The sequence below is a fragment of the Misgurnus anguillicaudatus genome, chromosome 15 (assembly GCF_027580225.2).
Source record: "Misgurnus anguillicaudatus chromosome 15, ASM2758022v2, whole genome shotgun sequence".
Lineage (NCBI taxonomy): Eukaryota > Metazoa > Chordata > Actinopteri > Cypriniformes > Cobitidae > Misgurnus > Misgurnus anguillicaudatus.
Window position 1 is genome coordinate 31947960 of NC_073351.2, and position 17520 is coordinate 31965479.

Consider the following 17520-nt stretch of genomic DNA (forward strand, 5'->3'; position numbering starts at 1 on the left):
CAATTTTGTGTGCATTGTATTGTGTATAAATAATATTGTGTATGACCTTTGTAAATTGTGTGTATGTATTTAACACAGGCTGTCTGTATCATGAAAGAGTTTATGTTGATGGTGAGGCGTTTACATCACTCACAGCAGCCTGCGAGGAATGCAGATGTACAGTAAGTAAACACACACACACACACACACACACATAAAGTACATACTTGCACAATTTTATTTCACAGCTCCAAATTTCGAGATGGGTATAAATGGAGGCCAGGTGCAAATGGGCGGGTTAGCTTTATGTGGGTGGGACAAACGCTAATACCGTCAGACCATAGATATGTATAAAGGCTAGATGGCTCAAGGCGGAGTCCCTAACGGCATCACCTGGCGGCCGTCTTGCGACAGGGCGCTCGCTCACTCGTGGCATTGAGTTTAGTGGTGCAGGTACTTTTGAATGACCATGGCTTGCTCGGTTTTCTGCCGATTTTCAAACGGTTTGGATTTTTACAAACGTTATTAACGTGGCTATAATTCTGGATGCTTAAACATGTTTCATGAATTTATTTTTTATTTTAAGTATAGGTATGCAGTGTCATAGGTACATCTTTGACGTTTATAACAAACCAAACCGTCTGAAAATCGGTAAAAAACCAAGCAAGTTATGGTCATTTAAAAGTACCTGCATCATTAAAACTCAATGCTACGAGTGAGCGAGCGCCCTGTCGTAAGATGGCCGCCAAAATGCGGACGTTGCACTCCATTGGCCAGCAGCGCGGACGAGCCATCTAGCCTTTATACATATCTATGCGTCAGACCATCTCGTCCTAGCACTGACATAAACACAGAAGGTTGTACGCAATAGCATGTGGATTAATTTTGTGTCCGGATGTGTTTGTCAATCAGAGGGGTGATGTGCGCTGTTATCCCAAAAACTGTCCTGAGGTACGCTGCAGTAGGCCAGTGCGTCCTTCAGGTCAATGCTGTCCCGTGTGCACAGGGACATGTGAATACCAGGGACAGGTGTACGAGTCTTACTCTACGTTCAGCCCCGTCAATGACCACTGCTCCATCTGCACGTGCCAGGTGAGATCCCTGACAGTAAAAATATCTGTGGGTTGAAAAGGAAGTTTAACTTTAAATAAGCGCACGTGTGTTTGTGTTTTTCAGAACGGGGAAGTATCGTGTGACAGGAATCCACAGTGCGACAGAGGTTAGCGTATGTGAGGATGTGTGCGTGCTCGTGTTTGAATGTATGTTTACCAAACCAATCCAACAACCACACTGCAAAAAATGATTTTCAATGATTTTTTTGTCTTGTTTTCAGTAAAAATATCTAAAAAGTCTTAAATTAAGATGCTTTTTCTTGATGACCAAATAAGTCTAGTTTTTAGACCAAAAATATCAAATTTAAGTGATTTTGTGCATAAAACAAGCAAAAAAATATGCCAATGGGGTAAGCACATTTTTCTTGAATTTTTCTTGAATTTAGTGTTTAAGAAATATGTTTAAGATTTTTTTGCTTACCCCATTGGCAGATTTTTTTGCTTGTTTTTTGCACAAAATCACTTAAACTTGATATTTTTGGTCTAAAAACTAGACTTTTTTTCTTGGGTCGTTTTGCTCATCAATGAAAAAGTATCTTAATTTAAGAATTTTTAGATATTTTTACTGAAAACAAGTCAAAGTTCTTGAAAATCATTTTTTGCAGTGCAAGAGGAAAAACATATTGATGAATATGTTGCTCTTTTAAAGCTCGGTTGTGTCTCAACCTACACTCAAATGTTTCTCCTGAAATTGCATACAATAAATAAAAAATATAAACAAATTGTTAATTGTTAAAATACTGTCAATTAACTCTTTTGCCGCCAGTATTTTTTTTAAGTTGCCAGCCAGGGCCTGCTTTTTTAATGATTTTCACAAAAGTTTAATGCCTTCCAGAAAATTTGCTTCTTTAAATATATAAACTTACAAATATATCAAATAAAAAATTAAACCCTCTGCTTTTAAACAAAAAAAACTGTTTCACGCTGCAAAAAAATACTTTCTTAGTATTTTTGTCTTGTTTTCAGTACAAATATCTAAAAATTCTATGTATTTTCTTGATGAGCAAAATGACCTAAGAAAATAAGTTTAGTTTTCAGACAAAAAATATCAAATTTAAGTGAATTTGTGCCCAATACAAGCAAAAAATCTGCTAATGGGATGAGAATTTTTCCTTGAATTAAGCGTTTAAGAAAAACGTAAACTTATTTTTAGATTTTTTTTATTTTTTGCTCTTTTTTTTGCTTGTTTTAAGCACAAATTCACTTAAATTTTATATTTATTGTCTAAAAACTAAACTAATTTTCTTGGGTCATTTTGCTCATCAAGAAAATACATCTTAATTTAAGAATTTTTAGATTTTTTTTACTGAAAACAAGACAAAAATACTAAGTAAGAAAGTCATTTTTTGCAGTGCATCCTATCTTCATTTGTTCTCTTTTTATTACCTCTAAAATATAGGTAAGTTTCTTCAAAAATACAAAATGTTGAGCAAAAAGCTGAGATAATTTTCGTTAGAGAGCAGATTCAAAACGATAATCAAAACATACACTGCGTTTTACAGTTTTTGGATCAGTGGATGATTTGGTGTTTTATAAGCTGGTTTAGAGCACCAACTAGTGGATAAAAGCGGAAATACAGATTGCAGTAAAAACTTGTCATTGGCAGGGAAAGAGTTAAGAGTAAAGACCTGTTAAGTTAATGTAGACGTATTAAATAATCAGAAATATTCATATTGATCACATTGAGTGGAGTTCATATTGAAATTTTCAATAATATTGACTATCGTTGGAGACTTTGCAAATCTAATCTCAGTTTGTGACAATGTTGAAATCTCATCTGAAACTTCTTTTGTGAAATTTCTGGGTCATAGAAATATCTGAGGAAGACGTAGGTGACTTCATTTTTTTAAGCATTATAAATGTTAAAAATTTATTAATGAAAAAAAACTGAATTTTGGAGTTAAACTGTTACACAGTTTTTCCACATTTCTGTGTTCAGGATTATTTGGGCGGGGCTAAAACTGTGGCTCGATGATGCACTGGAGCCATAGAGCGTGACCCCACCCCTAACACAATCTCGATCATCCTTTTAGGTTGTTGCGGTATTTGAAAGTTAAAGAGATGGTAGCTTTCCCAGTAGTGGGTGGGGTTTCAGCGCTGACAGTGGACACGCCCCCATCATTTGAAAGCAGAGAATCCTGTCTGTTTTTTCAAGATTTTATCAAAGATTTTATAAACTTATTTTATTTAGTTGCCATTTTTTTTTATCTGTCAAATTTGTCTGGGTGGTTAACACATTTAATATCGGATTTTAAGCTGAAGTTTCCATTTAATCTCCATTTAATGTCTAGGAAAAATGAGATAACTGAGCTAAAAAAACCTTATCTGCCATTTTGTTTTGTTATCGAAATAAGCAGAGAATTTTAAACAAGATCACATTCAAAGGCAGCAATTTGTGTATCTTGCACAGGTAAGGCAATCCCAGAATAAATTTCCTACAGGTTTTGTGGTTTAATCCAGAGGTTAGCTGGTTTACCAGTGAGTTTGTATGACTGTGCTGATATTATCTGCACCTGCTTTGACCCCACAGTGTGTTATCAAAATGGTCGGGAATATCTGCAGGGTCAAAATATGATCCTACCCGCTAATCCTTGCTCCAAATGCACTTGTATGGTAAGATATTTAAAAGTTTGCACCTTATTCTCACAATTTTGCTTTTACAGCCATGCATTTGGTTGAAATGGTAGTGCTGCCATCTTATTGCATGTATGTGTTTTAGGATGGTGAGGTGATCTGTGTGAAACCTCCGTGTGCTGAGTTGACCTGCATGCACCAGATTACCGATCCGGGTTCCTGCTGCCCCCGTTGCAGAGGTACAGATACCTGCAGAATAACTAATAATTAAAGCCTGATGTATAATTTGTTTTTTACATGTAAGGTGTTTGTTAATATCTCTCTCAGGCTGTTTTTATGATGGTGTTGAGCACTCTGAAGGCAGCACCTGGTTTGCGTCCAGTGGACCCTGCATGTCCTGCATGTGTGTGGATGGAGTGACCACCTGCTCGGAGGTCCACTGTATCTCCACCTGTCTGAATCAGATCACCGTACCGGGTGAATGCTGCCCGGTTTGTGCAGGTACAACTCTCCCTTTACACACTTAAACTTAAAATGCACGAATACCTGACATTTTGACATTCTTTCTTAACTAATACCCTCGTGTGTGTGTGTTATTGTTTGGATAGATTGTGTCTTTGAAGGCCGTGTGTACGGTCCTGGAGAAAGTTTTCACCCATCGGATGACCCCTGTCAGATCTGCACCTGTGAGGTACGGCTCATTACAGCTGTTTGCGCACCTGTGTTGGTTTGTGTTTTCTCACTGTGTGTTTGTGTTGTAGGTCACGCCGAATGGAGAGCAGCACCTGCGCTGTTATCGGAAACAGTGTCCGAGACTGGTTGACTGTCCCAAACATAATATACAGTACAGCAGCCCTGATGCCTGCTGTCCTGTTTGTGCACGTCAGTATTAAATTATTATTAATCGCATACAAAATATATGTGTGTGCACTGTGTGTAATTTAAAAAATATTTCCTATAGAATTATTTCCATTTTTTAGATTATCATTATAAAAAAATTATAATTACCTCAACATGATATTACATTAAATATATGCATTTACAAACTCATGTTTCGGTAATGAGAACTAAAAAGATGTCTAGGTACTATGACAAACAAAATTTCGACTTTTATCTGGAGAGAAAAATAAGAACTGCTTACCTGGTAGCCATCTTGAGTGTCACAGTCAATTATGTCCCTTCCAACAATTTTTTTTTGAAATGTTAGTACCTTGAGGGTTTAAACAATGATTGAAAATTGTTGCGGAGGATGAGAAAATTGGTCTTGGACACATTTATATTCCTTATTATTTTCTCTACATTTACCAATGATCACCAAATACCACATGTTTCTTTACTGTAAATGTTTATAGTATAACATGCACTGAAACTTTTAATTTTCTAGATTTTTTTATTATAAATATTTTCATGTCAAAGAACCCAAATCCAGTTAAGGACACGTTGCGGTAATGAAAATTATCCCCTTAAATGTGGAAAAAACAACAAAATTGGTTTGTATGATGTCATTTGAAATCATGTGCAAAATAGTATGTGAAGATAGTCATGAAAAGCACAAACTTTTTTATTTTGTATGCGATTAAACGCGATTAATCTTTTGAAAACCCTACAAATTTTTTTTTACAAATTAGTTTCTATTGTGTTTTATTTTTTACAATGCAATTATTTAAACATCCTTAAAAGAAGATATTAGGGCTGTAAAAAGATTAATAGCGATTAATCCCTTACAAAATAAAGCAATTGGCCCCAAGAAGCAGTGGGTTAACAACGCCCCTTAGCTGTTATAAAATGCACTGTAGCCCCACTGCTTCGCGGGGGTTATTGCTTTTATAAAACGGTTACTTCATATGCATAACCTTAGCGGGATTTTATAAAAATAAAATACAAATAAGCTGTAATTATATTAGTTCAAATATTACTCTTCTGCCAAACAAAGTAATTCCTCAGAATCAAGTGTGACTGAAACAGAGCGCCACCCAGTTTTAGTTTAATGCCTTGCAGAAAAATTATCTTCTTTAAATAAACATAAAATATCAAATGAAAGAACAGACCATCCGCTTTCAAACAACAACAACAAAAAAACGTTTCATCCTACCTTCATTTGTTCTCTTATCACCTCTCAGATTTTTTAGCTAAAAGCGGAGATAATTCCATTTGTGTGAAGAACTTTTGTAAGAGATCAGATTCAGAGCCTGATGAAAACATGCCGTTTTAGTGTTGAGTGAATGTGTCAGTGTAAGATCGGCACCCAGTGGATAGCGGAAATATGATTTTGAGGAAAACTCCTCAGGGAGCGTTTTCTCTTTATTGATTAGATTCAACAATATTTATTGACATTTATCTGGATATCGCCATAATTGTGCAATTGTATACAAATTAAAAATATGATTAAAGACTGTGGTGTTTATTTTCATAAATCAGTACTCAGCAACAGTGGCGCAGTGATACTTATGTAATCCGGTCTGAACTGTGGGTTTACCGGGGTATTTTATCACGGCTTAGAACGTGTTTCAACAAATCAGAATGAAGAACCAGAACTGCCCGTTTTATAATAAAAGTTTGTGTTTGCATAATATATATGTATTTGTAATTATTATGTATATATAAATACACACATATATGTATAAATTTAAGAATTTTTTTATTTATGTATAACTTTTTTTAATTGCACAGGAGCTTTACAGTAAATGGCTGATTGTATATAGAGCTGTTGAATATAATTTTTACGATGCATCGCAATGATAATGTGAAAATTATGGCGTTGATGCATAAAAACAATTTGAAAACATATCAAAAACAATCAAAACCTTGAATTCCTTAAAAATGATTTATTACGGATAAGTAATAAATTAGAAATGTAATATTTACCCGTTCTTTTTTTATAAAAAATATTGGCAGTCTTTGTCATATGCATAGCTGTTTATTGTTATTATTATTAATAAACACATATATGTATAAATAAAAAAAGTTATTTATGTATAACTTTTTAATTATTCATATATAAAATAAATACAAATCTTAAAGAAATAGTCTACTCATTTTCAATATTAAAATATGTTATTACCTTAACTAAGAATTGTTGATACATCCCTCTATCATCTGTGTGCGCTTCGATAGCATTTAGCTTAGCCCCATTCATTCAATGGTACCATCTAGAGACAAAGCCAGAAGTGACCAAACACCTCAACGCCCTTCCCACTTAAAACGAGTAGTTATACGAGCAAGTTTGGTAGCACAAAACAAAACGTAGCGCTTTTCCAAGCGGATTCAAAAGAGGAACTACATTTTACGGCGCAACAGCACTCCTGGGAGTACTTCAACTCGCCTGAAAAGTCAGCACCCCTTCTCACTCTCATAATGGGAGAGGGAGGGTGTTACTGCGCCGAGTCGAAGTACTCCCAAAAGTGCCACCACGCCACAAAATACAGTTCCTCTTTTAAATCCGCTTAGAAAAGCGCTACGTTTTATTTTGTACCACCAAACTTGCTCGTATAACTCGTCTTAAATAGGAAAAACGTTGATGTGTTTGGTCACTTCTAACTTTATCTCTGATTGGTACCATTGAATGAATGGGGCTAAGCTAAATGCTATCGAAGCCTCGCAGCGCGCTCCAGCGCTTACGTGGACGCACACAGATGATAGAGGGATGTATCAACAATTCTTAGTTAAGGTAATAACATATTTTAATATTGAAAATGAGTAGACTATTCCTTTAATAAATAAATAAATATATATATATATATATATATATATATATATATATATATATATATATATATATATATATATATATATATATATATATATATATATATATATATATATATACATACACGTGTAAATGTTTCTCAAATACATACATAAATATGTATTTATATGTACAAAATAATTACACACAGTGCACACATATATATTATGCAAACACAAAGTTTTATTTTGTATGCGATTAATCACAATAATCAAGATTCATATTTTGACAGCCATATAAGTTTATTTTTCCAGAAGTAAAATGATACAAAAAAGTTGTCTTGTTTTAATAGACATCTTGAATAAAATGTCTTTTTTATTTATCTCAAACTAAACATTTCTCTTGTCTTCAGAGCCTTTGAGTAACTGCACAGCTACGCTTTTGGGTAATGAAGTGTTGGCCACAGATGACCCATGTTTTACCTGTCAGTGCAAGGTAAAGTTTCACATTTGTTTTATGAATCTGTGCTTGTTTTTGTGGAGGGATCTGCTGTATCTCTCTATGTATATGTGTGCAGGATTTGACATGGACGTGTATTCATCGAGGTTGCCCTCCTCTCAGCTGTCCTCAGTCTGAACAGCACACCTCTCCAGACTCCTGCTGCCCCGTGTGTGACGGTACAATCAGAAATAATAACCTAGCATTGCTTGCTCTTACAGCAGCATGTGTGCTTTAAAATATTTATATATGTGTGTTTCAGAGTGTGTGTTAGACGGTGACAAGACCCGCGTAAGAAACGGCTGGAGATGGACAGACAAAGAGAACGAGTGTGTCACCTGCGTCTGCAATGTGAGGACACACACAAAAAAACATTGTCATATATGTTACATAGCTGTTTCATTCATTTGCATTTATTCCACTATGGTGAATATTAGAATGAAGCCTCTTGCACTTGAATGAGCTTCATTCCCATGATACAATTAAACTAAAACTTCAGTACGACTGCCACTAGGGGGCGAACTCTGACAGTCGTGTCTGAATGTCATGTACGGGATGGGTCTTTCTTTAAAAAAATAACGATTTTTGCACATCTGTTTCGTGTAAAAAGTGATTTGGGTCATTTCAGGTCTGGTACATTTCTTCAAACATTACATTTGAAACCCCTGTTTATGTGATGTTTGTGCTTTAGCAAGGCCATATCGAGTGTGACCTGCAGGAGTGTCCTCCAATCGATTGTCCAGATGGATCATTTAAGGTAAAGAACCCTGGGAAATGTTGCCACGAGTGCGCGGATGTCACAGCCGTGGTTTACTCCATAGACATCAGCGCGCAGTGTGTGTATGACCGACGTGTGTACAACCACAATGATCACTGGGAGGTGGATGAGTGCACGCTCTGCACATGTGTGTCTGGAGAGGTGCACTGCCAAACCCAGAGATGCCCTGCGCTGACCTGCGCCTCGGTGAGTTACACAAACAACCGGATGAGATGTGTATTAGTATATGTATCAATGTCAGCGTTTGAAGGATGTATGTGTGTTTGAAGGACGAAACTCCAACTCTCACTCCTGGAATGTGTTGTCCTCACTGCATTCCTCGTCCGGCCACCTGTATCGTGTTTGGAGATCCTCACTACCGGACGTTTGATGGCAAGATGGTGAATTTCCAGGGCACGTGTACATATGTGTTAGCTCAGGACTGTCAGGGCGGAGACTTCAGGTGTTTAAAATATTGTATTGTGCTTTCAATGCTTACACCACATACTGTAGCAGTACGTTCACGTGTGTCCATATTCCTGCAGTGTCCATGTGTCTAATGAAGACAGGGGTCGTAAGGAAGTGTCGTGGACTAAAGAGGTCACTGTGTTTATCGGTGATGTTGTGGTACAGCTATTACAAGACTGGGTTGTCAAGGTGATGTATTAAATATAATGGTTTACATTATACTTTTTTTATTATGTCTCTATATTATTTTTTTTTATTGCATTAATCAGGTTGATTATCAGGCCGTCTCCCTGCCGTTTCTTAAAGAGCCGTATGTTTACCTGGAGCGAAAGACCAACACTATTCTCCTTAACACAAATGTTGGGCTAAAGGTACAGTTTATGTACTTCAGTTTTAAGGGTATTGTATTTATTAACTCATTCACCGCCATTGACGAGTTATCTCGTCAATTATGAGTTAATATTTAACTAATAAATATGCCTTTCTGGACGAATTTCAAAGTTTTTATCCACTAGATGGCGCCAAATCGAATTTATCAAAAAAAATTTAATGATTTATTTTAACTGCCTTTATGTTTGATAGTCATTCTGAGTCTGATCTCTAACATAAATTCCTTTACAAAAACACCATTTTTACGCTTTTTGCTCAAAATGTTGTATTTTTGAAGAGAAATATCCATATTTCAGTGGTTAAATTAAGTGGAAAAAGTAAATATATAATGAAACGTTTTTTCCCCATTTTGTTTGTTTGTTTATTGTTTGTTTGAAAGCAGAGGGTGTGTTCTTTAATTTGATATCCTTTGTATGTTTATATATTTATAGAAGATAATTTTTCCTGCAAGGAATTTTGTGAAACTTCTGTTAAAATCACAAAAATGCAGGTGGGCAACTTTTCTCAAAAAGGCTGGCGGTGAATGAGTTAAATGTAGTGTTGTAAGAAGTACAATATTATGCATCATAATGTAGTAAAGTAAAAGTACAGATACTTGAGTACTGAGTAAAAATCCACTTTTGGTGATGGTTTACGTGCAGGTGTTGTGGAACGGGCGCTCTCATCTGGAGGTCAGTGTTCCTGGTACCTATAAGAAGCAGATGTGTGGCCTCTGTGGCAACTTTAACAACTATCCTCAGGACGACATGAGACTCCGCAACGGACAGATCGCCACGTCTGAAGCAGCGTTTGGAAACAACTGGAAGGTGCGAGAAGCCATTTCAGCATCTCAAAACATCTCTATATTTGAAGAGTTTATATGCAAAAGTTGCTAAACACCACCTCCGTCAAAAATTAGATAATGATATACACCTTATGCAGCATGTTGAATCCAAACAAGGCAGTGAGAGATGGATTTCCAGGGTGTGTGCATTTAACTTATTGTTTTATATTAGGATGCTGGTCATTCAGCCATCAAAACACAGAAAATACATCGTTTTACAAATTTCCACAACTACAAAGAACCTCAGAAATCATGTATTGTTAAAATAAGAAGGGACTTATGGCCTAAATTTGAGATAAGAACAGCGCAGTGTACATAAAATCTGTTTTGTTATTAGCATATTGGCTAATCCTTAATTTCTAATGTTGTAAGCATGCTTAGTTTTCTTTAAATAAGCGCTAATATAATCTTATAACTAAGTACATATCTCCAATTCATATAGATTACAAAAACACAAGACATGAATACGTTAACTCTTTCCCTGACATTGACGTCAATTAAGAGAAAACGCTTTCTTGCCAATGACAAGTATTTCCGGCAATCTGTAATACCGCTATTATTCACCAGGTGGTGCTCTTCCGCAACTTATAAAACACGGAAGTATCGTCCTAGGGCAAACAGCTGTATGTCCGTGTATGTTTTGAGGATTCTGCATCTGATCTCTATCAAAATTCCTTCACAAAAATTATCTCAGCTTTTTGCTCAAAATTTTGTATTTTTGAAGAAACTAATGAAGGTATGATGAAATGTTTTTTTGTAAGTCTGTTCTTTCATTTGATATATTGTATGTTTATATATTTAAAGAAGAACATTTTCTGGAAGGCATTAAACTATTGTGAAAATCATGAAAAATGCTGGCGCTGGCTGGCAAGTTTTTTTTTAAACGCTGGCGGGAAAAGAGTAAAAAACTTTCATCTGGTACTTTTTTTAATCAACAGAAGCAGGATTCATTTCTAACTAAATAAATCTTGTTTTCAGTAAAAATATCTAAAAATTCTTAAATTAAGATGCTTTTTCTTGATGAACAAAACGACCCAAGAAAATAAGTCTAGTTTTTAGACAAAAAATATCAAATTTAAGTGATTTTGTGCATAAAACAAGCAAAAAAATCTGCCAATGGGATAAGCAAAAAAACGATTTTCTTAAACACTAAATCCAAGAAAAATTCAAGAAAATTTTGCTTACCCCATTGGCAGATTTTTTTGCTTGTTTTATGCACAAAATCAATTAAATTTTATATGTTTGGTCTAAAAACTAGACTTATTTTCTTGGGTCGTTTTGCTCATCAAGAAAAAGCATCTTAAATTAAGAATTTTTAGATATTTTTACTGAAAACAAGACAAAAATACTAAGAATTTTTCTTGAAAGTAATTTTTTGCAGTGTGCTTACAACATGAGAACACTGCAAAAAATGACTTTCTTACTTAGTATTTTTGTCTTGTTTTCAGTAAAAATATCTCAAAATTTTAAAATTAAGATGTATTTTCTTGATGAGCAAAATGACCTAGGAAAATAAGTCTAGTTTTTAGACAAAAAATATAAACTTTAAGTAAATTAGTGCTTAAAACAATTAAGCAAAAAATCTGCCAATGGAATAAGAAAAAAATTCTAGAAATAAGAAATCATGTTTTCATAAACACTTAATTCAAGAACATTTTTCTTATTCCATTGGCAGATTTTTTTCATTTTTTCAGAATTTACTCATTTAAGTTTATATTTTTTTGTCCAAAAACTAGACTTTTTTCTTATGTCAATTTGCTCATCAAGAAAATACATCTTAATTTAAAATTTTTTTAGAAATATGTTACTGAAAACAAGACAAAAATACTAAGAAAGTAATTTTTGCAGTGAAATTAGCGATTACATGGCATAAAATGATTTTCAAGAAAAAAATGTTTTAGTATTTTTGTCTTGTTTTCAGTAAAAATAATCTAAAAATTCTTAAATTAAGATGTATTTTCTTGATGAGCAAAATGACCTAGGAAAATAAGTCTAGTTTTTAGACAAAAAATATAAACTTTAAGTAAATTAGTGCTTAAAAGCAAAAAATCTGCCAATGGAATAAGAAAAAAATTCTAGAAATAAGAAATCATGTTTTCATAAACACTTAATTCAAGAACATTTTTCTTATTCCATTGGCAGATTTTTTTCATTTTTTCAGAATTTACTCATTTAAGTTTATATTTTTTTGTCCAAAAACTAGACTTTTTTCTTATGTCAATTTGCTCATCAAGAAAATACATCTTAATTTAAAATTCTTTTAGAAATATGTTACTGAAAACAAGACAAAAATACTAAGAAAGTAATTTTTGCAGTGAAATTAGCGATTACATGGCATAAAATGATTTTCAAGAAAAAAATGTTTTAGTATTTTTGTCTTGTTTTCAGTAAAAATAATCTAAAAATTCTTAAATTAAGATGTATTTTCTTGATGAGCAAAATGACCTAGGAAAATAAGTCTAGTTTTTAGACAAAAAATATAAACTTTAAGTAAATTAGTGCTTAAAAGCAAAAAATCTGCCAATGGAATAAGAAAAAAATTCTAGAAATAAGAAATCATGTTTTCATAAACACTTAATTCAAGAACATATTTCTTATTCCATTGGCAGATTTTTTTGCTTGTTTTAAGCACTAATTTACTCATTTAAGTTTATATTTTTTTGTCCAAAAACTAGACTTTTTTCTTATGTCAATTTGCTCATCAAGAAAATACATCTTAATTTAAATTTTTTTTAGAAATATGTTACTGAAAACAAGACAAAAATACTAAGAAAGTAATTTTTGCAGTGAAATTAGCGATTACATGGCATAAAATGATTTTCAAGAAAAAAATGTTTTAGTATTTTTGTCTTATTTTCAGTAAAAATATCTAAGAATTTTTAAATTAAGATGCTTTTTCTTGACGAGCAAAACGACCCAAGAAAATAAGCCCAGACCCCAGACCAAAAACATAAAATTTAAGTGATTTTGTGCATAAAACAAGCAAAAAAATCTGCTAATGGGGTAAGCAAATTTTTCTTGAATTTAGTGTTTGAGAAAAATGTTTCTTTATTTTTACACTTTGACTTTCATTATTTGCAATGTTTCTAGTTGCATCCTTATTGATTTTCCAGTCGTTTACTATGTCTTGTCCAAAGAAAAGCTTGCATGCACTTAGAGGGTTTTGCAGCTAAGACAGTCAAATTTGTTAAAATACAATGAAATTACAAAACTCATTTCTGACTGGCACAACTGGTGTCTCTCCTTGCAGGTGGGCAGCGGAAATCATTCCAACCTTCAATGTTCGGACGTGAGGAACATTGACCCGTGTAAGGAAGCCGGTTACTCTTCCCGTAAGACGGCGAACGCTCGCTGCGCGGTCTTGAAGTCTCCCGTGTTTGAGCGCTGCCACAAGTTGGTGCCACCTGAGATGTTCTTCGCTTCGTGTGTGTATGACCTGTGCGCCTGTGGGTCCAACATGGACCAATGTTTGTGTGAGGTGCTGGAGGCTTACGCATCCGAGTGTCGCGAGGCCGGCATCGTAATCCAGTGGAGATCACCCATGCTTTGCGGTAAGTTTCATTGTTAGACTACAGCTCTATAACTTATAAGTTTAGAGACGTATGCTTTGATGTAACGCATCTCATTCTTTGCAATCCTCACAGCTGTCGGTTGCCCGACGGACAGAGGCTACGTGTTTGATGAATGCGGACCGCCGTGTCCAAAGACCTGTTTCAATAAAGACGTCCCACTGGGTGTGATCGAGTCTCATTGCTTTAAACCCTGTGTGCCAGGATGCCAGTGCCCGGCTGGTCTGGTTGATCACAACGGCCACTGCATCGCCCCTGAAAAATGCCCTAAAATTATCCACGGTGGCCCATGAACCGCAGCAGGTATCCACACGGCGAGTGGAGTCCGTCCCGTGATGCTGTTTCCAATCGACCTTGAGATCTGATGAACTTAAAGTCAACATGAAACCCTTGTGCAAGATTGTTTTTGTAATCTTTTATCAAACTCGCTCTGTCTTTGAAGTGACTCTGCTTTTGATGTCATTCCAAATCCCGCTCATTCCTTCAACCACCCGGATCCATTCTGATGTTTAACACCCACTTTTCCTAGCCTTCAGTTTTTGACATTAAATAGAATAGTAAAACAAGTTGCAAACAGTGTTTCATGTTTCCTTTACAATGCTTGAACCTAACGCACATTAAACTTAAGTCTATGAGATATCACCACTACATAATCCAAATAATGTCAAATACAGACGATCTTTTAAAGAATTTATTTTTATTGGTGCTACTGTAAGTGTTTACGATTTATTGTGTATAACTTTAATACCGAATTCATTTCTTCTTTCTCTATAAAGTCACTGATGTCTTGAGCCCAACACTGGACAGACCACAATTTCTTCACTATGGACTAGCAGAGCTTCGAGCTTAATGGAAATATCTGGATATTTTCTTGCTTACCATTTAAATAATAAATGGAGTTCGTTTTTCAAATGATTAATAAATATTCAGGAAGTGATTTAACACAGTTTTTTTTACTTTATCTCACTGTTATGGAACAGGATTTTGTGTTTGCTCTGGCACTGGTGTTGCGATTATTTTGTTACTTGCTTTAAAGGTGCAGTGTGTAATTTGTTAGAAGGATCTCTTGACAGAAATGCAAAATAATATACAAAACTATATTATCAGGGGTGTATAAAGACCTTTTAAAATGAACCGTTATGTTTTTAAAACCTTAGAATGAGATGTTTTATCTACATACAACAAGGGTCCCCTTACATGGAAGTCTCCATTTTGTGCCACCATGTTTCTACAGAAGCCCTTAACGGACAAACTGTTTTATCAAGTTGTCTCCGATGATGAAATGTTTGTCCAGTGGTGGCTATCGAAGCTTCTTTTTGCAATTCAAAAGCGAGGGTTGGGCAACGTAATGTGCCTTTGGTTGCAATTCACAACCTCACCACTAGATGCCGCTAAAAATTACACACTGCACCTTTAAAATCAGTGGTTCTCAAACCCCCTTGTGTAGGGTACATCCCTTCACACCAAACAAAAAGAATCTCAAACTAAGAATTTGAATTAATCAGAACACATTTAATTATAAAATGTAGTGCTTTATTTAGTAGCTTTATTTTCATGAGGTTTAATTACACAGAATTTATGATAAATTAATGTATCTGAAACTCGGGACCCCTGGCACCATCTCACAACCACCCAGTTTGAGAACCACTGCTTTAAATAATGTTAAATGCGTTTCCATATAATGACAGTGTTATAATGACAATTATGATCCATATAAACAAAACAAGACCAGTGCTTGATACTGTGTATTGACAGAATAATTCTAAGCTATGGATGTTATATTCAGGTAAATTGCTATTGTTTCTTTTAAAGGTGCAGTGTGTAATTTTTAGAAGAATCTCTTGACAGAAATGCAAAATAATATACAAACCTATATTATCAGGGGTGTATAAAGACCCTTTTATAATGAACTGTTACCTTAGAATGAGACGTTTTTATCCACATACACAGAGGGTCCCCTTACGTGGAAGTCGCCATTTTGTGCCGCCATACAGAAGCCCTTAACGGACAAACTTTTTTTTACTAAGTTGTCTCTGTCTATTACATGTTTTTCCAGTGGCGGGTACCGTAGCTTCTCTATGCGTTTCAAATGGAGGGGTGAGCAGTGGACTGTGCCGTCGGTTGCGATTTGCAACCTCACCACTGGATGCCGCTAAAATTTACACACTGCACCTTTAAGCCGTTAGTATTTGTGTTTTATATTCTTTGTATTCAGTTTTTTACCATGTCAAATATTGCATTAAATCCCACCTTCACCCAGTCTAGTTTGATCTTGTTCTGGTACATATCTAGAGAGGTTTACGCATGTCTACAATAATAGAATCTAAATTGTTTAAATTGACAGTTTTATAAAGTTTGTTGGTGTTTGGATAAATTCCACTCCTTTTTATAATTTTGATTGTCAAAAATACCTAGAAAATTATTTATTGCTGTTTATATAAATGCAATACTTGTTTTACTAATTTGTTACATTGTAAGACTGATATTTTAAGCTTTTTGGTATAGTTGGCAGTTTCTGTGTGCAGTATATAAGATATGCAATCTGGAAGACTGAAAGTGATTTAATGATGTTTAAAAATGGCTCACATTGCTTACCAGTATATGTTTTATACAAAAATGAATTTTCAACACCAGTGCAGCATGCATCTCTACATCATAAAAACGGTGTCTTATCACATATGGTGATAAGGAATCAGTGATAAACAACATTAACATATACAGTAGCTACACATATGTTATAAACTTATGAATTATATGAACAGAAATGTAGCCTATATTAAAATGCATTAACATTCATTTGGTTTTAGGTCATATAAGTCCCAAAATCATGCATTATGCATATGTGTACATCTACTACTACTACTACTACTAATAATAATAATTATATTATATAATAATATTACACACCATTACATAAGTTTTATGTGAATTAGGATGCAGTTAATATCTTTGACAGGCATGCTCCCATATGGCAAAAAAAATCTTGCAAAAAATATGTTTTAAATATATGCTAAATAAATTTTGTAGAAAGTAAAGCTTAATGAAATATATTTTTGAATTTGAAAATATATTTAATTTGAACAAATTATTATTACAGGTTTGTAACATACAAAATATTTTATTCCAATGCAACATGTATATAAATGCTTTACAATATATATCTTTTTAAAATAAATTTGAAAATATAAAAAATATCTAGGTAAAAAATTAATTTTTGTAAACATACCTGAATTTCAAAATATATATAAACACATATAATTTTTGGCCATGTTTGTATACTTTTGAAATATATAAAAATTATATTTGAAAATATATTTTTGTCGCCTTCTCCACTTTAAAAAAAAAAATGAAATTCCGCAACACTCCTGATTGACATGTAGGAGGACCAATAGTCTTGATGATCCACCCGGAAAAAGAAAATCCTCCGCAATACCTTTAATTGGTTAGTAAGACTGTCACAAAGAGGGTAGTTGTGCTTTTGCTCTGACACAGACTCTTTTTTTTCGCATATTTCCTATTTTGCAGCCTTTTGCACCTTGATAATCAATGTACTGTATGGATTGCCAGATCATCTGTATGTGATGAGCTGATCCTCTATATTTGCAACCTAATCCTAATGGTTACCTCGGCAACAGACGCTACTTTGTTGTAATCGTGCATCATTT

At 34.3% G+C, this 17520-nt stretch overlaps 1 protein-coding gene across 3 annotated transcripts in view; it reads left to right on the forward strand.

The window, feature by feature from the left end:
- kcp (kielin cysteine rich BMP regulator) overlaps positions 1-16114 on the forward strand; it is a 47318-nt gene extending 31204 nt beyond the window's left edge. For 2 of the 3 annotated variants that reach the window (XM_055173795.2, XM_055173796.2), the window contains 18 exons: positions 79-161; positions 892-1071; positions 1156-1198; positions 3622-3704; positions 3811-3904; positions 3993-4166; positions 4274-4356; positions 4427-4547; positions 7763-7845; positions 7928-8027; positions 8111-8199; positions 8540-8812; positions 8896-9068; positions 9151-9262; positions 9343-9444; positions 10105-10269; positions 13537-13837; positions 13931-14617. In XM_055173795.2, coding sequence (XP_055029770.2) covers positions 79-161; positions 892-1071; positions 1156-1198; positions 3622-3704; positions 3811-3904; positions 3993-4166; positions 4274-4356; positions 4427-4547; positions 7763-7845; positions 7928-8027; positions 8111-8199; positions 8540-8812; positions 8896-9068; positions 9151-9262; positions 9343-9444; positions 10105-10269; positions 13537-13837; positions 13931-14148 — 2477 coding nt within the window. In that variant the 3' untranslated portion in view covers positions 14149-14617. The other variant, XR_012357760.1, reaches the window with a different exon arrangement.
- The last annotated feature ends 1406 nt before the right edge of the window (positions 16115-17520 follow it).